Source organism: Labeo rohita, chromosome 7 (genome assembly GCF_022985175.1).
Source record: "Labeo rohita strain BAU-BD-2019 chromosome 7, IGBB_LRoh.1.0, whole genome shotgun sequence".
In the NCBI taxonomy this organism is placed as follows: Eukaryota; Metazoa; Chordata; class Actinopteri; order Cypriniformes; family Cyprinidae; genus Labeo; species Labeo rohita.
Genome location: NC_066875.1, coordinates 60,491,093 through 60,519,030, shown reverse-complemented (window position 1 = coordinate 60,519,030; position 27,938 = coordinate 60,491,093). Strand labels below are relative to the sequence as shown.

At 37.0% G+C, this 27,938-nt stretch overlaps 2 protein-coding genes across 2 annotated transcripts; both read left to right on the top strand.

The window, feature by feature from the left end:
* Window positions 1-1,262: 1,262 nt before the first annotated feature.
* Window positions 1,263-10,349, top strand: si:dkey-162h11.3 (mucin-2). The gene is made up of 4 exons (XM_051113733.1): window positions 1,263-1,400; window positions 1,508-1,678; window positions 1,760-8,470; window positions 8,923-10,349. Exons 1-4 carry the CDS (start codon window positions 1,358-1,360, stop codon window positions 10,347-10,349), a joined length of 8,352 nt encoding a protein of 2,783 aa, XP_050969690.1. The 5' UTR covers window positions 1,263-1,357.
* Window positions 10,350-11,115: 766 nt separating this feature from the next.
* Window positions 11,116-18,652, top strand: LOC127168887 (uncharacterized). The gene is made up of 10 exons (XM_051116010.1): window positions 11,116-12,230; window positions 12,433-12,494; window positions 15,338-15,462; window positions 15,676-16,049; window positions 16,298-16,362; window positions 16,726-16,907; window positions 17,020-17,132; window positions 17,219-17,283; window positions 17,368-17,546; window positions 17,892-18,652. The coding sequence occupies exons 1-10, from the start codon at window positions 11,334-11,336 to the stop codon at window positions 17,987-17,989; spliced, it is 2,160 nt and encodes a 719-aa protein (XP_050971967.1). The 5' UTR covers window positions 11,116-11,333; the 3' UTR covers window positions 17,990-18,652.
* The last annotated feature ends 9,286 nt before the right edge of the window (window positions 18,653-27,938 follow it).

The following is a 27,938-nucleotide window of genomic DNA, read 5'->3' as shown; positions in this document are numbered from 1 at the left end:
ATTAACATGATTGAAAACTACTCTTTCAAGTTAGTCATCAGACTTGTTCTTAAGACACAGTCTTAACATAAAGGCTAAGTTTATGCAACTGGCCCCTGAACAATGGATAAAACCAGGTTCCAAATTCTTGTCTCAGTGTGTTTACATATTGCAGTGAAAGGTTTTTAGAGAGGGGATTTTGACGATCTCCAAAATGAGAAAATACTGTACTTTTTTCTTTTCTTTTTTTTTTTTTTTTTTTTAAACAATGTTTCTACAAATAAAATCTTAAAGCATGTGAATAATATACAAATCAATCCCTCCATAAAACCCTTAGAATATAGATAGGAATAAAATAAGTTTTGTGGATATTGAAGTGGAAAGAAAAACTCTTTCTGTGAAAACTGCCTTTAAAAATATGTACTGTATTTGAGTATTTTACAAACGCAAATAGATAGTGTAATAATAACCCTAGGCAAATGACATATTAACAAATCCCTCAGTAAAAACCTTTAAAATATAGATAGGGGCAAAACTGCTAAGTTTGGTTCATGTAAGTTCTGCTAAAGTGGAAAGAAAAACTCTTTTTAAAGTTGTAAATTAAATTTACAAGTGCAAATAGTGCAATACTAAAACCAGGCGAATGAAATACTGTATGAACAAACCCTTCAGTAAAAACCTTGAGAACATAAGGAGAAATGAAACTGCTAAGTATGGTGTAAGTGCTGCTGAAGCAGAGAAACAAACTCATTTTGAGAAAACATCCTTTAAAAATATGTATTGTAATTGACATCTATACACGCAAACAGATGAAGTGTAATACAATAAACACTATAATGTGTGTTTTGGATGTTTGTTCTAGTCTGAAGGAAGACTTAATTGAAGCAAAATGTCTTGCCTTAAAGTTGACACCCAAACTCATCCCGTAATTGAAACTGTCTCTTGACCCGACCAAAGAAGTACCATTTCTACTCTCCATGGAGGCAGAACCAGGTGGATAAATTTTAGGTACAAAAAATAAATCTTTTTTCTCCCTCTCATTATTTAGAACCCCTAAAAAGTTAAACATTAAAATCTGACCCAATCCCAAAATGAAACCCAACAGATTGTGGGGTCTCAACCAAGCACTGACCTTTTTTTGCATGACATTTTTCTGATCTAACACACCTCATTCAACTCATCAACTCATTAATCAAATGCTCCATGACCCGAGTCAGGTGTGTCAGACAACGGAGACAGCTGAGGAATTTCCAAGAGAGAACTGAGAAAGACTGGGCAAGGCATTTATACAACAAAGACAAATTATAGGAAATGAATTACATGATCAGTTATCTCTCGTCTTACGTTATGTATGTGATCAATTCTTACAGCAAACAGGATGTGGAGAACAATACTGATGACCACCGTTTTTATGTCAACTGGTCAGTTCATGTCTTATCACATTTACACTGAGAGTGTCATATCGATCCCTCTGTTTTCACTCATTCACTTCTGTGCATTCGATCTAACATTTGATCACATTTAACAGCACATACTGCAATCAGAGCTCTGCCAACAACAATAATTGATGTTACAGCAGCCACAGATTCAACAGATTCGATTCTTCATGTTACAAATGATTCTACAGCAAACACAACTGATGGATTTGCCACAGAATCAATTACAAGCAGCACTGTGCAAACTATAACTGGTTTAACAGGTGAGTTCACTTCATCATGCTGCACAACAACTTACCAGAAAAGAATTTACTGAAAACCAAAAATATTTACATTGTTTACAGATGAATCAACAGGTGATGACATGACAGAGATGACAACAATGGAAGAACTTTCAACATCTTTGTTAGATGACCCTACCGCTGATACTACAGATCAGTCAACTGACATACCAAAATTTACAGCAGGAATTACAGCATTTGCTGATCAATTACCAACAGATTTCACAGATGAATCAGCCACAAATATTACAGATGAATCAATAACAGCCCTAACCACCGATGCATCGGAGGTCAATTCAACAGAGGAGACTGAATTATCAACTATTGGATTTACCGATCAACCGAACACAGCCTCAGAGATACAATCAGCCACAAAATTTACAGCTGCATCCACCTTAGAAGAAATAACGATAGACTTCACTGACAATACTACAGACGAAGCACAGGAATTGACCACAGCATTCACATCAGATATATCTACAGGTGTCACAAACAATCCAACAGCATTTACAAATGATTCATCAGAGGAAGATTCAACAGAGGAACCTGAACAATCAACTGTAGGATTTACTGACCAACAACCAACCACAGGAATTACAGCTGGATCCACTTTAGAAGAAATAACGATAGACTTCACTGACAATACTACTGATGAAGCACAGGAATTGACCACAGCATTTACATCAGATATATCTACAAATGATTCATCAGAAGAAGATTCAACAGAGGAACCCGAGTTATCAACTGTAGGATTTACTGACCAGTCAACTACAACAGAACCAATCACAGGAATTACTGCTGGATCCACTTTAGAAGAAATAACAATAGACTTCACTGACAATACTACTGATGAAGTACAGGAATTGACAACTGCATTCACATCAGATATATCTACAGGTGTCACAAACAATCCAACAGCATTTACAAATGATTCATCAGAGGAAGAAACAGAGGAACCTGAACTATCAACTGTAGGATTTACTGACCGACAACCAACCACAGGAATTACAGCTGGTTCCACTTTAGAAGAAATAACGATAGACTTCACTGACAATACTACAGATGAAGTACAGGAATTGACAACTGCATTCACATCAGATATATCTACAGGTGTCACAAACAATCCAACAGCATTTACAAATGATTCATCAGAGGAAGAAACAGAGGAACCTGAACGATCAACTGTAGGATTTATTGACCAGTCAACTACAACAGAACCAATCACAGAAATTACTGCTGGATCCACTTTAGAAGAAATAACAATAGACTTCACTGACAATACTACAGATGAAGTACAGGAATTGACAACTGCATTCACATCAGATATATCTACAGGTGTCACAAACAATCCAACAGCATTTACAAATGATTCATCAGAGGAAGTAACAGAGGAACCTGAACTATCAACTGTAGGATTTACTGACCAGTCAACTACAACAGAACCAATCACAGAAATTACTGCTGGATCCACTTTAGAAGACATAACAATAGACTTCACTGACAATACTACAGATGAAGTACAGGAATTGACAACTGCATTCACATCAGATATATCTACAGGTGTCACAAACAATCCAACAGCATTTACAAATGATTCATCAGAGGAGGATTCAACAGAGGAACCTGACCTATCAACTGTAGGATTTACTGACCGACAACCAACCACAGGAATTACAGCTGGATCCACTTTAGAAGAAATAACGATAGACTTCACTGACAATACTACTGATGAAGTACAGGAATTGACAACTGCATTCACATCAGATATATCTACAAATGATTCATCAGAAGAAGATTCAACAGAGGAACCTGAGTTATCAACTGTAGGATTTACTGACCAACAACCAACCACAGGAATTACAGTTGGATCCACTTTAGAAGAAATAACGATTGACTTCACTGACAATACTACTGATGAAGCTCAGGAATTGACCACAGCATTCACATCAGATATATCTACAGGTGTCACAAACAATCCAACAGCATTTACAAATGATTCATCAGAGGAAGAAACAGAGGAACCTGAACTATCAACTGTAGGATTTACTGACCAGTCAACTACAACAGAACCAATCACAGAAATTACTGCTGGATCCACTTTAGAAGAAATAACAATAGACTTCACTGACAATACTACAGATGAAGCACAGGAATTGACCACAACATTCACATCAGATATATCTACAGGTGTCACAAACAATCCAACAGCATTTACAAATGATTCATCAGAGGAAGATTCAACAGAGGAACCTGAACTATCAACTGTAGGATTTACTGACCAACAACCAACCACAGGAATTACAGATGGTTCCACTTTAGAAGAAATAACGATAGACTTCACTGACAATACTACTGATGAAGTACAGGAATTGACAACTGCATTCACATCAGATATATCTACAAATGATTCATCAGAAGAAGATTCAACAGAGGAACCTGAGTTATCAACTGTAGGATTTACTGACCAACAACCAACCACAGGAATTACAGTTGGATCCACTTTAGAAGAAATAACGATTGACTTCACTGACAATACTACTGATGAACCTCAGGAATTGACCACAGCATTCACATCAGATATATCTACAGGTGTCACAAACAATCCAACAGCATTTACAAATGATTCATCAGAGGAAGAAACAGAGGAACCTGAACTATCAACTGTAGGATTTACTGACCAGTCAACTACAACAGAACCAATCACAGAAATTACTGCTGGATCCACTTTAGAAGAAATAACAATAGACTTCACTGACAATACTACAGATGAAGCACAGGAATTGACCACAACATTCACATCAGATATATCTACAGGTGTCACAAACAATCCAACAGCATTTACAAATGATTCATCAGAGGAAGATTCAACAGAGGAACCTGAACTATCAACTGTAGGATTTACTGACCGACAACCAACCACAGGAATTACAGCTGGATCCACTTTAGAAGAAATAACGATAGACTTCACTGACAATACTACTGATGAAGTACAGGAATTGACAACTGCATTCACACCAGATATATCTACAAATGATTCATCAGAAGAAGATTCAACAGAGGAACCCGAGTTATCAACTGTAGGATTTACTGACCAGTCAACTACAACAGAACCAATCACAGAAATTACTGCTGGATCCACTTTAGAAGAAATAACAATAGACTTCACTGACAATACTACTGATGAAGCACAGGAATTGACCACAGCATTTACATCAGATATATCTACAGGTGTCACAAACAATCCAACAGCATTTACAAATGATTCATCAGAGGAAGAAACAGAGGAACCTGAACTATCAACTGTAGGATTTATTGACCAGTCAACTACAACAGAACCAATCACAGAAATTACTGCTGGATCCACTTTAGAAGAAATAACAATAGACTTCACTGACAATACTACAGATGAAGTACAGGAATTGACAACTGCATTCACATCAAATATATCTACAGGTGTCACAAACAATCCAACAGCATTTACAAATGATTCATCAGAGGAAGAAACAGAGGAACCTGAACTATCAACTGTAGGATTTATTGACCAGTCAACTACAACAGAACCAATCACAGAAATTACTGCTGGATCCACTTTAGAAGAAATAACAATAGACTTCACTGACAATACTACAGATGAAGCACAGGAATTGACCACAACATTCACATCAGATATATCTACAGGTGTCACAAACAATCCAACAGCATTTACAAATGATTCATCAGAGGAAGATTCAACAGAGGAACCTGAACTATCAACTGTAGGATTTACTGACCAGTCAACTACAACAGAACCAATAACAGAAATTACTGCTGGATCCACTTTAGAAGAAATAACAATAGACTTCACTGACAATACTACAGAGGAAGCACAGGAATTGACCACAGCATTCACATCAGAAATATCTACAGGTGTCACAAACAATCCAACAACATTTACAAATGATTCATCAGAGGAGGATTCAACAGAGGAACCTGACCTATCAACTGTAGGATTTACTGACCAGTCAACTACAACAGAACCAATCACAGAAATTACTGCTGGATCCACTTTAGAAGAAACAACAATAGACTTCACTGACAATACTACTGATGAAGCACAGGAATTGACCACAGCATTCACATCAGATATATCCACAGGTGTCACAAACAATCCAACAGCATTTACAAATGATTCATCAGAGGAAGAAACAGAGGAACCTGAGTTATCAACTGTAGGATTTACTGACCAGTCAACTACAACAGAACCAATCACAGAAATTACTGCTGGATCCACTTTAGAAAAAACAACAATAGACTTCACTGACAATACTACAGATGAAGCACAGGAATTGACCACAGCATTCACATCAGATATATCTACAGGTGTCACAAACAATCCAACAGCATTTACAAATGATTCATCAGAGAAAGATTCAACAGAGGAACCTGAACTATCAACTGTAGGATTTACTGACCAACAACCAACCACAGGAATTACAGCTGGATCCACTTTAGAAGAAATAACGATAGACTTCACTGACAATACTACTGATGAAGTACAGGAATTGACAACTGCATTCACATCAGATATATCTACAAATGATTCATCAGAAGAAGATTCAACAGAGGAACCCGAGTTATCAACTGTAGGATTTACTGACCAGTCAACTACAACAGAACCAATCACAGGAATTACAGCTGGATCCACTTTAGAAGAAATAACGATAGGCTTCACTGACAATACTACAGACAAAGCTCAGGAATTGACCACAGCATTCACATCAGATATATCTACAGGTGTCACAAACAATCCAACAGCAGTTACAAATGATTCAGAGGAAACTGAACTTCCAACTACAGAAGTAACTGATCAACCAGCTGCAACACAATCAACCACAAGAACTATAGCTGGATCCACCCTAGAAGAAATAACTGTAAATGTCACTGATGATACTACTGATGAAGAATTGACAACCGCATTCACATCAGAAATATCTACAACAAGTGTTACAAACAAACCAACAGCATTTACAAATGATTCATCACAGGAAGAAACAGTGGAACCTGAATTATCAACTGTAGGATTTACTGACCAACAACCAACCACAAGAATTACTGCTGGATCCACTTTAGAAGAAATAACGATAGACTTCACTGACAATACTACTGATGAAGCACAAGAATTGACAACCACATTCAAATCAGAAATATCTACAAGTGTTACAAACAAACCAACAGCATTTACAAATGATTCATCAGAGGAAGATTCAACAGAAGAAACAGAACTTCCAACTACAGAAGTTACTGATGAACCAACTACAAGTACAAAACCAAAATCAACCACAAGAACTATAGCTGGATCCACCTTAGAAGAAATAACTGTAAATGCCACTGATGATATTGCTGATGAAGAACTGACCACAGCATTTACATCAGAAATATCTACAAGTGTCACAAACAAACCAACACCATTTACAAATGATTCATCAGGGGAAGATTCAACAAAGGAAACTGAACCACCAACTACAGAAGTACCTGATCAACCAACTACAACACAATCAACCACAATAATTGCTGCTGGATCCACCTTAGAAGAAATAACTGTAAATGTCACAAATGATACTACTGATAAAGAACTGACGACAGCATTTACATCAGAAATATCTACAAGTGTCACAAACAAACCAACACCATTTACAAATGAATCATCAGAGGAAGATTCAACAGAGGAAATTGAACCGCCAACTACAGAAGTAACTGATGAACCAATTACAAGTACAAAACCACAATCAACCGCAAGAATTACCACTGGATCTACCTTAGAAGAAACAACTTTAAATGTCACAGATGATACTACTGATATGGCGCTGGAATCCACAACAGCATTCACATCAGACATATCTAGAATTGTCACAAACAAATCAACACCTTTTATAACAGATTCAACAGAAGAAGTTTTAACAGAGAATACCAAACTGACAACTACAGGAGTTACCGATCCATCAACTACAAGTACAAAACCACAATCAACCACAAAATTTATCCCTGGATCAACCTTAGAAGAAACAAAGGTAGACTTCACAGATGAACCAACTACAGAAAAGACACAGGAATCCACAACAGCATTCACAACAGACATGTCTACAATTGTCACAAATAAAGAAACACCATTTATAACGGTTTCAACAGAAGAAGTTTTACCAGAGGAAACTCATCTGTCAACTGTAAAAGTTACTGATCAATCAACTACAACCTCAAAACTTCAGTCAACCTCAGGAATTACAGTTGGAACCACCATAAAAGAAACTACACTCTTCACTGCATTGCAAACCACTAAAAAGCCACTGGAATCCACAACAACATTTACAACAGGAACACCTAAAACTGTCACATCTGAGGAAGATTCAACTGCCGAAACTGAATTGGCAACTACAGGAATTACTAATCAATCCACTACAATCTTGACACCAGAATCAACCACAGGAGCCCAATCATTCACTGAGATTCCTGATTTATCAGCTACTACTTCTACAGAGGAAAACACAATAGGAGAGATATCACAAGAAGTTACAACTACAGGAATTACTGGTCAGTCAGCTTCAGTCATCACAACAGCTAAATCCAGAGCTATAGATAGATCAACCACAGCGTTCAAAACACAACTTGAGGTTACCACATCCAGGACTACAGCAGTTACAGAAGAATCAGTGACTTCAGAGGATGATACACTGGCTACCACTGAGGGCTCTACCACAGATATAAGTCCAACTGCTGTCTCACATGAAAGTCCTCTTTTTTGTAAGTTAGCCAAATCCATATTCACGTATTACATATGATACATGACAACGCATAATATTATTTAATAGTGATGTATTTTCAATGGAGCATTTCCAGCATTGACCAATTGGTAGGAAAGCCAATAAATCAACTCTGGTAGCCTTGCCTACAGCAGGGGTCTCCAACCCTGCTCCTGGAGAGGTACCGTCCTGCAGATTTCAGCTACAACCCCAATCTGGCACACCTTAACCAGCTAATTAACGTGTTCAGGGCTACTTGTCAGTTACATGCAGGTGTACTGGAGCAGGGTTGGAACTTAAGTCTGCAGAAAGGTTGCTCTCCAGGAGCAGGGCCAGAGATCCTGCAATGCAGTTTCTCCCTTCATTTCTTATTGTTTAAATATAGCCAATGTCTTTGTAAAAATAAATCGGTCTGTAAAAACTAATATCTATTTGTTTATTCCTTGACAACAGCGCCACAATTTACTGCAAAACCACTAACAGCTGTAGTGGAACTGACCACAACTGCCCAGTCTACAACTATAGCCCAGCGTATAATTAGTTCACAACCTACAGTCCAACCTATAACAAATGCCCAGTCAACAACAACTACATCGAAACTTGAAACAGGTACATTCCAACCCTCTTTCTCAACAACTTCCCAGACCATAACTACTTCACAACCACAACCATCTGCAATCCAACCTAAAACAAATGAACATTCAACAGTGACTACACCACAACTCTCAGCAGCTATAACCCAGCCTGCATTCTCAACAGCTGCTGAGCCCACACATACTGCCCAAACCATAATTACTTCACAGCCTGCACAAACTGAAATTTCAGCAGTAACAAATGCCCAATCCACAATTGCTACACCACGACTTGCAACCGCTACAACCCAGCCTACATTCTCAACAACTGCTGAACCCACACATACAGCCCAGACCATAATTACTTCAAAGCCTGCACAAACTGAAATCCCACCAGTAACAAATGCCCAATCCACAAGTGCTACACCACGACCTGCAACCGCTACAACCCAGGCTACATTCTCAACAAATGCTGAACCCACACATACAGCCCAGACCACAGTTACGTCAAAGCCTGCACAAACTGAAATTCCAGCAGTAACAAATGCCCAATCCACAATTGCTACACCACGATTTGCAACTGCTACAACCCAGCCTACATTCTCAACAACTGCCGAACCTACACATACAGCCCAGACCATAGTTACTTCACAACCTACACAAACTGAAATCCCACCAGTAACAAATGCCCAATCTACGATTGCTCCACCACAACTTAAAACAGCTACAACCCAGCCTACATTCTCAACAACTGCTGAGCCTACACATACAACCCAGACCATAATTACTGCAAAGCCTGCACAAACTGAAATTCCAGCAGTAACAAATGCCCAATCCACAATTGCTACACCACGACTTGCAACCACTACAACCCAGCCTACATTTTCAACAACTCCTGAACCCACACATACAGCCCAGACCATAATTACTTCAAAGCCTGCACAAACTGAAATTCCAGCAGTAACAAATGCCCAATCTACGATTGTTCCACCACAATTTAAAACAGCTACAACCCAGCCTACATTCTCAACAACTGCTGAACCCACACATACAGCCCAGACCATAATTACTTCAAAGCCTGCACAAACTGAAATCCCACCAGTAACAAATGCCCAATCCACAATTGCTACACCACGACTTGCAACCGCTACAACCCAGCCTACATTCTCAACAACTGCTGAACCCACACATACAGCCCAGACCATAATTACTTCAAAGCCTGCACAAACTGAAATCCCACCAGTAACAAATACCCAATCTACGATTGCTCCACCACAAATACCCAATCTACGATTGCTCCACCACTAACTTAAAACATCTACAACCCAGCCTACATTCTCAACAACTGCCGAACCTACACATAAAGTCCAGACCATAGTTACTTCACAACCTACACAAACTGAAATCCCACCAGTAACAAATGCCCAATCCACAATTGCTACACCACGACTTGCAACCGCTACAACCCAGCCTACATTCTCAACAACTGCTGAACCCACACATACAGCCCAGACCATAATTACTTCAAAGCCTGCACAAACTGAAATCCCACCAGTAACAAATACCCAATCTACGATTGCTCCACCACAACTTAAAACATCTACAACCCAGCCTACATTCTCAACAACTGCCGAACCTACACATAAAGTCCAGACCATAGTTACTTCACAACCTACACAAACTGAAATCCCACCAGTAACAAATGCCCAATCCACAATTGCTACACCACGAGTTGCAACCACTACCACCCAGCCTACATTCTCAACAACTGCTGAACCCACACATACAGCCCAGACCATAGTTACTTCACAACCTACACAAACTGAAATTCCAGCAGTAACAAATGCCCAATCCACAATTGCTACACCACGACTTGCAACCGCTACAACCCAGCCTACATTCTCAACAACTGCCGAACCTACACATAAAGCTCAGACCATAGTTACTTCACAACCTACACAAACTGAAATCCCACCAGTAACAAATGCCCAATCCACAATTGCTCCACCACAACTTAAAACAGCTACAACCCAGCCTACATTCTCAACAACTGCTGAACCCACACATACAGCCCAGACAGTTACTTCACCACCTACACAAACTACAATCCAACCTACAGTTCATCCCAAATCAACAACTGTATCACAACTTACAACCCAACCTACATTCTCAACAACTGCCCAGCCTGTAACTTCTTCACAACCTGAACAAAGTGCAATCCAAACTTTAATTACAGCTACATCTCAACCCAACTCAGAATTAACCCAACCTCAGAGTACAAAAATATCTGGAATGCAGTCTAAAATTACAACTCAACCATCGACATTTACCACAACCATCCATGGTACCAATGGAGTCCAGACCACAACTACATCCCACCCAATATCAACTACAATCCAGTCAAGAACAACATCAAACCCTGGAATAGCTACAACAGTCAAACAGCCAACAATTACAACCCAGCAGATTACAACAGCTACAACTGAGACTACAACAACTCAGCCGACAACAACAATACAACTGACAACAAATTTACCCCAACCTACCAGTACAATCCAAGCAACATTTGTATCTGCAAGCAAATCTACAACTACAACCCAGCCTACAACTCCTACAATCCCACCCACTGCAATTACAACTCAGTCTACAGCTGGAACTACATACCAACAACTACATACCAAACCAACTTTTACAAACCAAATAACTACACAACAACTTTCAATCGGAACAACCCAGCTTACATCTGCTGCAACCCAACCTACGACAAATGTGATCCAGCCTTCAACCTCAACTGTAACCCCTGCTCCAACTGTAGCCCTCCCTACGCTTACAACTACAGCACAGTCTATAGCTACATCCCCATCGAGAGCTACTACAATCCAATCTACAATATTAGCCACTACCCCACCTACAATGACTGCAACCCAGCCTACATCTTTAACTATATCTGCACCTACAACCCAACCAAAAACCAATGCAGCCCACTCTATATCTACAACTGCTACCCCAACTACAACACCAAACCAACTTGCTGTCACAACTACAACCACATCTCAACCTGAAACAACACCTTTACCACTCACAACTATAGTGGCAGTCAGATTTTCCAGTTCAGAAACATTTGATTCTTTATTGTCTGACAAAAGTTCAGATCTCTATAAAAAACGAGAACAAACAGTCAAAAAGGAGGTATGTGACAAACATTTGCATATTCCATAGTGGAGGATGTAGTTTTGAACAGCCGACATTACAAAGTTCAGTTCCAATTTTTAATGTATACTAGAACTGGATGTAATATGTAATGTAACAACAAATGTATTACCATCCTAACTCTACCCAGTTTTATTTTTTGCATTTTTCCTAAATGTCATATCTTGTGACTTTTCAACAGTTTGAACCAATCTTTAAAAAAGCATTCCTGTCTTTCATCAGATTGACAGTGCTTGGTTTCAGGTGGGTAACAAACATAGTGTCCTTAGCTTCATTCCAGACCATAGCTTAAAGCAGGGATGTCAAACTCCGGTCCTGGAGGGCCGCAGCCCTGCAGAGTTTAGATGGAACTCTAATTAAACACACCTGATCCAACTAATCAAGTCCCTCAGGCTTAATTGAAAACTGCATAGCATGTGTGTTGGAGCAAGGATGGAACAAAACTCTGCAGGGCTGCGGCCCTCCTGGAACTGAGTTTGACACCCCTGCCAAAAGGGTTACTCCACCCCAAAATGAAAATTTTGGCATTAATCACTTACCCCATATCGCTCCAAACCTGTAAAGGCTCACTTCGTCTTCGGAACAAAAATTACGATATTTTTGATGCATTCTGACAGCTCTCTGACCCTCCCATAGACAGCAATGTAATTAACACAAACAATGTTCAGAAACATAGCAAGGAAATCTGTAAAATAATCCGGGGTTCAATCATCAGGGGTTCAATCGTAATTTTACGAAGCTACAGGAATACTTTTTGTATGCAAAGAAAACAGAAATAATGACGTGGATTTTTTTTACCAATTTCCTTGCAACGTTTCAAATTCAGCTTTGCTCATTACAACCAATTGCACACAACTCTGTTGAGTTTAGAATGCAGTGGCCAATCAGAGGCGTTCAGAAAAGTCAGCTGAAACCCTGCGTCTTGTTCAGACTGAATCTGGCGAATTCCCTCATCATAAGCAACAAAGTGCAGCTGTACATACCATGTAAGCAAGAGATTCATTTATCATACAGTGTATGGACAGCTTCATTTATTATAAGAGGAGCTATGAGTGCTTAAACAATAGCTAGACGGACTGTGCTCCCTCCCGTTTCAGCCCTGGTTAGTTCTCACCATAGTTTTGAAAAATGCTTCAAAAGTGGGCGTGGTGCGCTGCGGAGCGGAGGGGGAAGAGGGGAGAGAGACAACTTCGGTTTTAGACAGTTTCATTTCGCTCCCACTGAGTTAACAACACAAATAAATGCACAGGCATTTGCACTCTGCATCGAAAACATGTGCAGCGTGTTGCTGCACTTCTGTTAACTTTTAACGCTTATTTTGCGGCATTTATAATCCTTTTGATAGGTTGCGTTAAGGACTTGTAAAAACCGCTGTTACACTCACCTTATGAATGAATCGGTTTGTGCCGAACTCTACTTGCAAAGCAAACCAAAACAGTCTCCTTCGATCCATTGTTTCTCTCAGTTATTGTACGCAATCTCACAGTCTGAAGCGTCTGTCATAGCAAATCAACACGCGCTGTCGTGAATAATTAGGCGAAGCCTCTTCTCATAGGATAAGAACGCGCAGCCTCATGAATAATTATGAGACACCGACGCCTCATCGATGTACTATAGTCCATTGCCACGTCACAAACTGTGACATCAGCACAATGTCGATTTTGAACCCGGAAGATGAAAATAGAGCAAAAAAGCTCAAAATTAACCAGTTTTCTCCAACAATTAAAATTAATGGGTGCTAACATTGTCATATATGATGTGCAACACTCATCTCAGAAAAAGTATTCTGGGGTTTCTTGAACCTTTAAGAGCGCGTTCTTTCCCTGTATGATTCAGTCTAATAAAATGCATTTAGAATGTTCCCAAAATTCAAGGTATGCGGCAGAAAATGTATACTCATATCATTTCATATAGTTAATCAATATCACGTGAAGAGTGCCATTTTTTCCCTGCAAAAATCACTAATGCGATACTGATTTCATACAACAGTTCAATAAACTATAAGGTAATATTAACATTACGCTTTAGACACCAAAATAATGGTTCCAAACACAGCAATAGCACTGTTTTACGTCTCACATGATGTTTTTTTCTCTCGTAAATAAATCAACTGTTTGAATGACTCGGTTCCATCGCAATGACTTATTCATTAATAGTGACTTGGTGCCCCCTACTGGCGGTATTCATTTCAGATTTAAAGTCCCTTATCATTTATTAAAAAAAAAATGTAATAATTTAATTTCATAAGATATCAGCATTAAACAGTTTAGGATTAAAATATCGAAACATTATTTATGCATTTAATGCATTCATGTCCTGCATTAAACAGTGGGTAAAACATCTGTCTGTGCTTCCTCTGCATTGAAAGATGAATTTTGTTGATAATGATTTTATTTGTTTGGTAACAGTCTAAAATGTCTTAATACTTGAATTGACTTCACTGATTAAATATAAAAAATTGACACAAAAGATGATGCATACTTTTAGAAAAAAGAATGACTTTATAAAGGTAAAAAATGCCCATAAAAGGTAAAAATCACTTTAAACTTGTTGTAAAATATTAATTTCTGTCACTGCTGTGAACTGACCACACCGAATGTGAAGAATATCGAGAACTTTAGGAGTCAGCTGTCCACGGCAGTTCTGCAGCGCAACACACTCAGCAAAACACCGTCTGAATATCGTTATCGATAAAATCTCACAAAATTCTAAGATATAATTTTTTGTCATTATCACACATTCCTTGGCTATGAATCATATTTATATAAGGTTTTATTTATTGAATTATTTTTTGAAAGGGGGTCTGGCTAGGGGGACCCCCCAAGAGCTTTGACACAATTCGAACACTGGTTGTTTGTGTTAATTACGTTGTTGTCTATGGGAGGGTCAGAAAACTGTCAGAATGCATCAAAAGATGTCTTAATTTGTGTTCCGAAGTCGAAAGAAGCTTTTACTGCTTTGGAGCAACATGGGGGTAAGTGAGTAATGACAAAATGTTCATTTTGGGATGGAGTAACCCTTTAACTTTACCTTGATGAAGTTACATCTTTAACAAAAACTTTGTCTCTTCCCTTTCATTCATGTAGTTCTGGATCAGTCATCACGACTATGGATCTGGAATTCAAGAAAGACAGTCTTTTACCGAATGACAATGAGATCATAAGAACTATCACCAATGCCAATACTACGTTTAATATCACCAGCGCACAAGGTAAAGTCAATCAGCTGAAAGAGTGGAAGCTGGATGTGTATGTGACCCTTTCTCTACATGCTTCTTATTTACAACGGAAATTTCCCTTTATGATTCATTTTGGTGTTTTACTTCCTTAAAAATGCAATTTGTTCACACAAAGACTAATTTTGGTTTGCTCATTTGTTATTTTTACATGTATAATACAATCTGCAATACAACCACCACCAACAGTCATGCCAAAAGCTGACCTTTCCACTACCACCAAACATACCACAACCATGACCAAGCCCACTACATTAAAGCCAACCACCAAACGTCAAGCAACAACAGTGACAACAAAAATACCAAAAACAACAGCCACAACCACTACCACCACGCCAGCAACAACAACAACAGCAACAACAACAACAACAACCACCACCACCACCACCACCACCACCACCACCACAACAGCAACAACAACAACAACAACAGCAGCAGCAGTTCCAACAAGCCCTCCACCAGTTGTATTCATAGAGTTGGTCATTTTAGTAATATATTCCACAGCACTTGAAGACACACAGAGCGTGCCATTTAAGAACCTAGCAGAAAAAGTTCAAAATGAGGTGAGTTTTAAACAACAGAAAGTTTCTCAGGGATGTAGTAGTAGTATATGTGCCAGGAGTTCTGATTGTTTTGCATTGTTGCTTGTTGGGTTTCATCTTTAAATCAAGTTAAATTCAGCATCCCACTTAGTATCCCACTGTGATCTTTTGGCAACTGATTCTTATCTAGAGGAATGTGTCACGTGGTCAATGCATTTAATTATTGTATGCAACATTTAATGACATTGCCGAAACTGGTTCTTCCATAGTGTGACAAAGTATACAAACTGAAGTATGGAAATCTTTTCATCAGAACGATTGTGATTGCATTCAGGTGGGTTTGTAGTTCACTACTTAATTCAGTTCATCTAGCTTCATTAGTTAAAAAAATCTTCAACAACATCTCCTTGATAGACCTTGATATACATTTGTAAGAATCCTGAAAAGGTCGGTTCATCTCAAGTGGTCCAGTGGAGGTTGCTTGAGCAGTTTTCATTTGTTTTGAGAGATTACCACAATTTCCACAAATTAACTTTCGGGCTGTGGGACCAGATATAAGGCCTCTATGATTCAGCTGTAAATTCCAAGCCACCAACTTTACAAGTTTTGGTCCACCTGAGATGAATTTGTTGAATGTGTGGTTAGACTAAATACTCATATCCTCCACGATGACAGATGTAAACTGTATTCCTTTCAGACGTGTTAGCAAAACCCGAGCAGAAGAAAACGTACAGGCAGAGCTTGAATTAGTGTTTAGCCAAACGTCCACTGAACCGATCCCCAGCAACACTGACATTGTGGAGACTCTGAAAGAAGCAGCTGCAACTCCGACTTCAGGCTTCAACCTCAGCATTGATGTCACCTCTATTGCTGTCATCAGTAAGCTGAAATCACGATTGATCTAAAGTTTTCTGATATGACCAGTTTCTAAGATTTCACCTGCCTAGAACCTTTTGAGCAACCTGTGATACCCCCACTCCCTTTTGTTTAGAATCATTGCAAATAATTCCACTGACAATCCTCACCAATGGAACCTTTGTGGCTGCTCTTTCCAATAAAAGTTCTGCTGAATTTCAGATCAGGGCTTCGATGATCAAAACAGGGGTGAGTGCAACGTGTCTGCTTACAAATTCTGGTTAACAGGCTTTTACAAAAGAAAGAACATTTGTTGAACAACTCTTGCTTTACAGCTTGAACCTTTCTTCTTTGCTGACTACCCTACATCTTTCAGCATCTTATCCTTAAAGAACATCAGGTATGCATATGTGTGTTCTTGAGTGCAGCTTTTGACATAACACTAAGTCTTCATTAATGAATCCCAATTCCAAACTCTCTCCAGCGAAGCCAGCGTAAAATCAAGGAGTGTGCCCACGCTCCAAAACACCATGGATCTTGCATTTGGAGCAGACACCGTTCTACCCAATAGCACCCAGATAGTGAACACTATAGTTCGAGCAGCCAGAAACAACACGTTGCCCTTCCAGATCTTCACTTCTTCAATTGTGGTAAATGGGACAGGTGAGTGACGCACTTTAATATCTCAATACACTCTCAAAAATAAGGCTTCCAAACGGGAGGCTTTCGTAACAATGTCATAGAAAAACCATTCTGGGTTCCCCAAAGAACCTTTAAGCCAAGAGTTCTTAAAAGAACCATCTTTTTTCTTAGTGTGAAAAACATTTTAATAATCTGGAGAACCCTCTTGGAGAATCCTGGATATTAATGGAGTGTACAGTAACACATTGTTCATACTTTAATACACTCATGTAAATGTAGACGTGGATAAAGTTTTGGGAAAAGGGCAAAATCCCAAAAGGTCAGCGAATTATCATTTCTGTCTGTTTTCTTTTCTTTGTAACGCAGCATATTCATCAGGCGAAGTCAGCAGCAGGATCAGTGTGTTGACCGCTTCAGTCCTGGTTGCTGTGTCCCTTCTGGTTCCACGGTTTAACTTACTATAACCAGTATAACTGATTCAGACAGGTCTGAATCTTGCCTTCCACGTCGGCTCAAATGAAGGACTCGCACATTTAAACGAGACCCTGAAATGCAACCAATTTCAGCTCTGGTACCTTCAGAACAGGCTAAATCATCTCTAGTCATACAAGCACTTTCAGTAATTTGTTATTTTTTCTGTAAAATAGACTCAAAAATAGTTAAATCATATTGTCATTGGTTTCTTTTCTGATGAATGTAATCTGCGAATCAAGGGGCAGTTCTTTAAAGTCATTCATTTATTGTTTGTTAATTCTGTATGTGCTGACATTGGATCAGTAAAACACTTTACAATCTACACAAGTATAGTAGGTTGTAAGCTATGTCAGCCTCATTTTCAGCTAAATGCTACTGTAATATATATATATGTAATATATATATATAACCATTTCTGTCATATTTAAAGATAAACTCTGGTAAAACTCGTTACATTTATTTATTGATCTATAAAATTCAAATTGTATTGATTTATTTATTTTTTGGCTTCTCCATTTCTGTTTTGTTTTCTCAGCCGTCTTATCTATCATCAGATTCTACTGTATATCTCCTCCCACATCACGTCTGTCCAGTTCTTTGTTGATTCATTGAATTTTTAAAATATTGAAAACACAGACTTAAGTAAACGGCTCGTAAGATTTAACATAAGATTTGCAGTCATTTGTAACTTAATTGTGTGAGACATCTGTGTCATCTGCTTCCAGGTGAAAATAGCTTCCTTCTGTGCTGCAAAATAAGGCGGATAGCCTGGATCTGTCATGTGATAATCTGTAGGGATAATCCAAAACAGTCTTTAATAATAAACCCAGGGGAAACAAGCACAAAGAACTCAGGAGCAGATCAAACAGCAAGCATGTCCAAATAATAACCGGAGAGGACACAAGAGAGGAACTAATGACTTAATTAACTAGACTCAGGTGAACTGAACGAACTAATCAGGGCAACTCAGGAAAACTAGGTCAAAGGAAGACTAAGGCAGGAGAACAGAAACAGCAAAAACACAACAAAAATCCATGACCGTTACAAGATCAGGGGTTTTTCAAACTGGGGTCCGGGGACCTCCAGGGAGCCACAAGGAAGTGCTAGGGGGTCCTCGGAAATGTTTCGAGAAAAAGCATTTAAAAAGTAAAAATAATAATAATAAATAAAGTAAAAAATTATGTTTAATTATTGTAATTATAACTATATTATATGGTTATATTATATATAATTTTATAATTATAAAATAATTTGTACAAAAATATGAATACAAAAACAAATTAATTAACCAAAAATTGGTTAAAATAATTGAGTAAAAGTTAAAACAAAGAAATAAATACAAACTAATTTTGATTAAATAAATAAATAAATAAATAAATAAATACTGCCCTTTTTAAAAATACATTTTAAATAATTGTTTAGACAAAAAAAAAATATATATAGTAACCTAATTTAATACACACTAAATCTTTTCGTCAATACTTTAGACTTTAGAATTTTCGCAGTGTAAATTGGGTTTTTACATTTTAGAATGGGGGTCCCTCACATGATGATGATCATATTTTGGGGTCCGTGGCACCTAAAAGATTGAAAACCTCAGGCCTAGATGAGTTACAGATAAGAGGCGTGACAGATTCAGTCTGACTGCTGTGTTTATACACACCCTGAACGATGCAGTCCACTGAAAGTATTTGTTTGCATGAACTAGTACTGTATACAAAGGTTTTGAAGAGCAGCATTTCTTGACAATGTTACCACAGAGATGGAAATTTGTCAGATGATTGAAGTCTCTTTCTCAAAGACATTCCGTCATTTTTTTCCCATCTATCGCTGTATCTATCTCAAACGCAAGATCACAACCAGTTCTTCGTGCTCGTACACATGCAGAAAGCATTTTTAAGTATTTCCTAATCTAAAAACAAAAGCTGTATGAAAGAGTAGGGATGTGACCATAATATGCATTAATTATAAAAAAATAAATAATTGAACAAATCAAATACAATCTAATATTTCAATGGGAAAATATGGATTTCATGAGCATCTGTATGGAATGCACAACATTGCATGAGTGATAGTTACAAAAGCGGAGCAACAAAACAATAACATAAATTGTTTTAATAATCTTCTTGAGCCAAAGAGAGACTTATACTCTCAAAATATTACTTTTTGTCAGGGTTTAGGTTTATTAGCAATGGCTCTATTGACCTCAAAACACATTGAACACAATTACGTCAACACAAATGTAAGCTACACTTTTACAAATGCGGATTGAATACAATGACATTTCTATAAAAATCTTTATATAAAATTATACATTTTATATAAAAATGATACATTTTTAAATAAACTTCTACACAAGTACATTTGAAATAAGTTCATATTGCGGTTTGTCGTTTAGATGAAGTGAAGTGAAGTGAAGTGAAGTGATTTGTGCTGTGCATTTAACCCATCCACGCACAGCAGTGAGTAGTAAACACACACACACACACACACTGTAAACACACACCCGGAGCAGTGGGCAGCCATTTGAGGTTTGATGCCTTGCTCGGGCAACCCAGTCGTGTGTGAATCAAAGGTGGAAGAGAGCGCTGTTCATTCACTCCCGCCACATACAATTCCTGCCGGTTCTGAGACTCAAACCCACAATCTTCAGGCTACAAGTCTGACTCTCTCTCTAACCATTAAGCCACAACTGCCCCAGATAAATGATCCAGGTACACAATCAGTTCAGCATTCAATGCTGAGATAAGAAATAACCTCTGTAAAAAAACAAACCAGTCTGAAAATGTCTTTCAGCGGAAAGGAATCTCTTATAGCATACTGAATGCTTGGAGAGCAATGTTGGGTTCTCCATTACTCTGTTTCTCATACTACTGCCTGGCTGCCAATCAAATGAATTAAGAATGAGCTAATACAGTCACATTTATCAATATTTGCTGACAAAAAGGGCAAAAATGCTGATTGTTCAAGCAGGCAGAGGTCTTCAGAAGTAAACAGTACATTGTGTGTTTTATTTCTTATCATTGACTATAAGTCTGTCTGGCTGGACCTTTTTAAGATGGCATGTCACGCTAACCATAGCTGAAGCTGTTGTCTGAAAACATCCTGCTTCAACCCTCTGTGAACACACTAGCACAAGGATCGCTAGTACAACTGTTTATTTTACTCACTAGAGTTTTGACAAAGTTTGTCAAAATTAAATACAGTGCATTTATAATTTGGCAGATATAAATGGCAGAGGTACACATCACACATATTATATATTTTAAGAAGATACATTCAGGAGTGATATCGTTTGAAAGCGTAATAAAAAATGTAAAGGCAGAGTATGTCATTTTGACTGCTAGAGGGCGTATATTCAAAACAAACAAACCAAACGAGCCACGGTCGACCGCTCTCGCTTCTTTCCAGTCATGCGTATATGGGGTAAAGCAGCGCTGTTTTACCATACTTAGATACATTTGAGAGCGTGAAAGTTCTGTCTTCAAAGTATAAATACGGTGTTGCTGCTCCTTAACGCGGCACGAACGATCGCTTTAGTTTAGTGCCTCAGTTAATTCGGCATGTGAAACTACCGTATCTTTCTCTTTACTACTATAGTAAGAAATGAGCATGAATGGATATCAAAAGGCTATTTTATAATATAGCCTACAGTATTACTGAAATGTCTCACGTAATCGCTCAGTGTTTCAAACTTCGGAAAACGTGTAAAGCTTAAACGATGCCACCTAACAATACATCTACCTCAGAATCACCATTCGGCATCCATAAGCTCGTCAATTAGCTAGAAAAAAATAACTGTAAAGAGGAGCATTTTGCTAAATTTATGCGCTGTTCATAGTTTTACTTATTCATAGTTTTACTTAACCTGTTGTCTACATGATAAGAAACAATGCAACGAGCTAAAGATAAAATTCAACACCTATAAAATCGCATGTTACTAATGAAGAAAAGCAGACTGGATGAAAGACATATGACAACATTTATAAGATGCATTGAGGAGGAGCCCAAACTACAAACTAAGTGCCTAAGTGATCCAAGATACTGACACAGATTCTCTGTAATGAACAGTTGTTTGTGAATGTATATAGTTCCCAGGTGATGTTTAGTTCCCAGGACATCTACAAGATGGATTAAGATGCTGATAAAGAGAAGAAAAGATGAGCCATGAACACATGACAGAATGGCTGAACTGTTAAAATAAAATAAAACAAAACAAAAAGAAACAATAAAACAGAACAAAACACGTTTATTCTGTGGCACCTAAAAAGACAGCCAATAGCTCCTGAATAGATTTTTTTATTGTTTTTTTGTCAGAAGTCCTCCCACTGAAAGAGTGAAATTGTGCACTTTTGCCAAAGTTTAGCTATAAACTGCTGAAAACTGACTAGTTTAAGTTTCATTAGTAAATCAGTTCTTTCCATCAACCACATAGTGACAGCATATGTGAGTGTTCCCAGATTTTTTTTTTTTTTTTGTTTGTTTACAGACCTTTACTCAGGTAAAAAATACAGTTCAAAAAGAAAAGATAAGAAACCAGTAAAACCACATTGGATTGACTTTTATAGGATTTCCATTGAGATGATTTTTTCACTTATGTTTGTTATGACTTTGAGATTTATGGTCTGCTCCCCCCACCACCCCCCCTTCATTTTCTGTGACGCCTCTCTGGAAATGTTTTTCGCAATGTCATGTCGCCTAGCAATGAGTGTTTGTACAATTTGTCCAGCTACATTCCATAGGACCTTTTAAAATTGCAGCTAATAAGGAAGAAGGAAATAGATCTAAAGATGGTGATTTCCAAATAAATGAAGAATGTGGGTTGGAATGTTCACATGAGAACAGGCAGAGCTATTGTTACATGGCAAAACAATGATCAGGACTACAAACACACACACACACACACACACACACTTTCTTGAAATGGACCAAAGAAACTAGGCTAAGCTAAAATAATTAGCTGAAAAACTAAATGAAATACCATGAACAAGTTGTTATGATAACATAATCTGAAACTCCTGAAGAGAAAACCAGTATACACACACACACACACACACACACACACACACACAACAATTTTGTGGAAAAAAGTTTCACTCAGAAATTTCACATTTACAAAGAAATGTAAAGTAACACATTTAATTACACATGCAATTTTAAACTATGAAAACTGAAAAAGACTTCGACAAATCAAATTTACAGTATAGTTTCTCTCTAGTATAAAGTTACTAGAGACCACACAAGGCTTCTAAACTAACTTCACCACCAATACTTGCTTGATCAACCAGTGCAACCAGAAGCACTTTTAAAAAGAACACGTTTAAAAAGGCAAAATGAAAACACTGCTCCAGATTACTAAATATATATTTTCTTGTAAAATTTACTAGCAATTTCCAATATACCAATACCAATACACCATTTCATTTTTTTATTGTACAAACCCCTTCTGGCATAAATAAAGCTGAATTGAGTTTCTTAGCTATACAATGTAAGAAAGAGGTAAAGAATCTGGGTATCGTTTTGGACTGTGATCTGAGTTTTAAGTCTCATATTAACCAAGTTACAAAAACATGTTTCTATCATCTAAGAAACATTGCCAAGATTCGTCTGTTTTTATCTCTCAATGATGCTAAGAAACTAATTCATGCATTTATATTCTCTCGACTAGATTATTGCAATGCTGTGTATACTGGTTTACCTAAGGGTTTTATAGTTAAGCTGCAATTAATACAAAATGCAGCAGCTAGAGTATTAATGAAATTGAAGAAACGGGAACATATCGCACCGGTTTTAATGGAATTACATTGGTTACCAGTGCACCGAAGGATTGATTATAAGATTCTTATTTTAGTTTATAAAGCATTGCATAATCTTGCACCTTCTTATATCTCTGATTGTCTGTTAAGATATAATCCTAAACGAATGTTACGATCTTCTAGTGCTGGATTTTTAGCATATTACACAGTAAATCTTAAGCGATCTGGTGGTACTTCTTTTAGTCACTATGCTCCAAAAATTTGGAATTGTCTTCCAAACGAAGTAAGAGAGTCCACTAGTATTCATATTTTTAAAAAACGTGTTAAAACATACCTTTTTAAAGTTGCCTATGCGCATAATAGTGTGTATTTTTTATTTATCTTTATTATTTTTCTTTTCTTCTTTCTTTGTTGTCTTTAATTTTTATAATTTTCTATTATATTCTATTATGTTTTGTTTATATTTGTTGAATCATTTGTACCATGCTGATGTTTTTTTGTTTGTTTGTTTTTTTTTGCCTGTGAAGCACTTTGAGTTGCATTCTATGTATGAAAAGTGCTATACAAATAAATTATTATTATTATTATTATTATTATAAATGATCTATTCATTCTCACTGACGCATTGATATGAATTTCCTTCATTCTTTCCTCAGCCTGTCAGACCAGGATGTTGAAAGTCTCCTGTCCTGAAGCCAAGACCTTTCAGTGACTACAGATTTGATCTGGTGTCACAATTACCGTCAAAGACGCAAGGGAATCATCACCCTACCAGTAATACAACATGCAGTCTTTCCCCTCTGTAACTGAAGCCACATTTTTTAAATGAACTAAATACTTTATGAAAATTTATTGTGTAAAACAACTTCACTAATGTAACATTAATGTCAAGATAATAAGTAGAATATTTCATTACATCCACAGGCTGCAAATTTATCAGGATTTTGGGGAGTTTAAAGCATTCTAAAATCCTGAAACGACAGGCTTTAAAATAAACCGACAACCAAAAGCACAAAGAACATTTTCACTGCTTGAAATAAAATAAGCATAAACATGAACTGAAATCAAGTTAAATATAAAGAAAAGCCTCAATACACTAAAATAATAATAATAATAATAATAATAATAATAAAACCCATATAGACATTTAATAATATAAAATTGATATTATTATTATTATTATTAATAATAATATAAATAATTAAACTAATATAACAAAAAATAATAAAAATAACAAAAACACAACAAAATGACTAAAATTTTAAAATGAAAATGCTTCTTTTATTCAAAATATTCAATATTTTATTAATAACATTTTAACTATTTAAAAAAAAAACTATAATATCAGTGGCACTAAAATAATGTTGAAACTAATTTTAAGAGATGGTAGAGTCAGATATGTTTACAAAATAAAGCATGAAGCAGAGAAACGTGAAACTGTTCAGTCCTGTCGTCACTTTGTGTGAATCAAAATGTTCAGTTAAAGTGTTAAAGTGCAGAAATGCATTACAGCAGTGAGAAACACGATGAATGGCAGCAGCAAAAGCGCAGGGTAACGTTATAGTCATTGGTTGAAGGACAAACAGCTTGCATGTTAGTTAAATAGTATGTTGAAATAAATTCTCTCAGGCAATATTCCACATACACCGGCTATAAAGAATCTCAACTGATTAATCTTTCATTTTGCTATTGTTTGTGCTTATTTCCATCATTTGGTACAGTTACAAGTAGCAGAACCTGTAAACAATTATACTTTTAACAGGCAACTTGACATCACCAACAATATACAGACAACACTTTAAAATAACTTTTATAGTCATTAACAAAAATAAAATCACTATCATTAACATAATTTATTAGATCAGTAGTGAGTATTCCAAAATAATATTATTAAACATTCAGAACTTTCATAAATTTCTTTATTTCATTTTAAGTTAAGCAATATATAATTAGAAAGTGTTACCAGTATAACTTATATGCTATAAAAATGTTGTTTCAACTTAACAATGTAAGTAATTTTAAGTCAACTTAAATATCCAAGTTTCACTTATGTTACAAGTTAACATTTCAAGATTTAAATTTACAAACACTTTTTTTAAAGTTTAAACAACGTTTTTTGCCTATGAAGAACACACGTACTACCTCACATTTATGAGAGGCAACTGTAAGCTGTAATTTATAGGTCCTACTTATTGGAAAGCTTCACAAGACGTTTAAGATCACGCAGGATGTCTAAAAATCAGCAAGGAGATGACAGAACAAACTAAACATCTGAAAGAAAGACGTCAAGTAAACACACCTTCCCTCCTCGCAAAAACCATCGACAATCGACAAAAAGTTTGATGGATTAGAGGGTTTATACGGGTCTTACTTTGAGATGATGATGATTTGATGATGATTTTGTGGTTGTTCAATGTAATCCAATTTTTCGAAGGCAAAATTAGGGCTAAGGTTAGATCAGGGGTTCTGAACTCTGGCCCGCGAGATCCATTTTCCTGCAGAGTTCAGCTCCAACCCTAATTAAACACACCTGAACAAGTTCATCAAGGTCTTTAGGATCACTAGAAAGTTACAGGCAGGTGAGTTTGATCAAGGCTGGAGCTAAACTCTGCAGGAAAATGGATCTCGCGGGCCCGAGTTCAGAACCCCTGGGCTATTGGGCATGAACACATCAAAAAAAAAAAGAAAAAATCATCAATCACACCATCAATCTAGTGTAATTTTTGTCACGATGTACAACAATACTACTGTTTTTGTATTACAGTCAGGGCTAGGTTTAGGGTTGGCAGGTGTAGAGTAGACGTTAATAAAACAATCTAATAGGCAGAAAATTTCATTTCATTTGCTTGTCCAAATACCCACACTTGCGGTCTTGGCCACTTGAAAGCGCGTGCGCACGACAGGAAGTAAGTGCGCAACACTGTCCCAGGTCTTAAACATGACAAAGTGCAGTGCCCTTAACCAGTGTTGGGGAGTAACTAGTTACATGTAACAGAATTACTTAATTGAATTACAAAATAAATTTAATTTTAATTAGTGTGTAATTAAATTACGGTTACCTTTGAAAATGTTAATGATTACAAAGGAGGTTACATTTAAATTTTTTCACACCCACACTTACAGATTTAATTGACTTCTTTCATAGACTGCACTGACTGCTCTAAAATGAGACACCAATGTTTCAAGAGTTTAGGACACATGCTTATTCGATAACTGTTTTATTTCCTATTTGGGTTTATGCATATGCTTTATTTGTTAAAATTGATTTATTTTTTCCAAGGCATTGTTAGATGCCAGTGTTTCCTGCTATGCAAACTTTTGATTCCAAAACCTATTAAACTATTTCTTGTTATGATTTTAAATCTGTATTTTAACCTCAGAATGATCTCAAAATAAATACGAGGTGTTAAGTCTGAATTTGTGGCGGCTGTGCTTTAAATTAAAATATTACACGGCTCTGTGGAATGCTTGATTCTGATTGGTCAGTCATGACATTCCAAGGTATTTTATTCCCTAATAAAACTAGTAAAAGCTAATAACACAGACTCATCCGGCACTATACGCTTGATAGTTTTTCTTGGTGGAAGCTTTGCGTTTGGTTAGCTAATAAAATATTAAATCTCAATTCAATATTATGTGTACAATTTCTTTATTCTGTCATCCTGGTATCGTGGACTCGCTCTCGTTTCATACGAATGCAGCTGCTTCCATTTTGTTTTGTACACTGTAATGGATTAGAAGATAACTAGTACTGTTAATACTAGTACTCAATTATTTATGTGGTGAAATTTTGTGTAATAAAAGTGGTATCAATGCACAGTACCCCTTAAATGTCCATCTAGTTTGAACTTGCCGCTTGCTAGCATCTGATTTCTTCATGGAAGCTTTGTGTTCAAATATTTCAACTCAGATCAGTGTTTTGTGTCGAATTATTTACTTTTGTGGCAAGAGCTGTGTAATAAGCGGGATAATGTACATCCAGCCAGTTGTTATCACAAAATAAAGATGTATATTATCCCTTACTTATTATAATCCTAATTCAAGTGATGAATGATTTTGAAAGTCACAATAATCAGTGTGTTACGGAGTGCTAATGTAAGGTTAACCCGGCCTGATTTAAATGTTTCAAAGAGATTAACAGTTGAAAATATTAGAAATTTAGAAAAGTGACCAAAAGTAATCA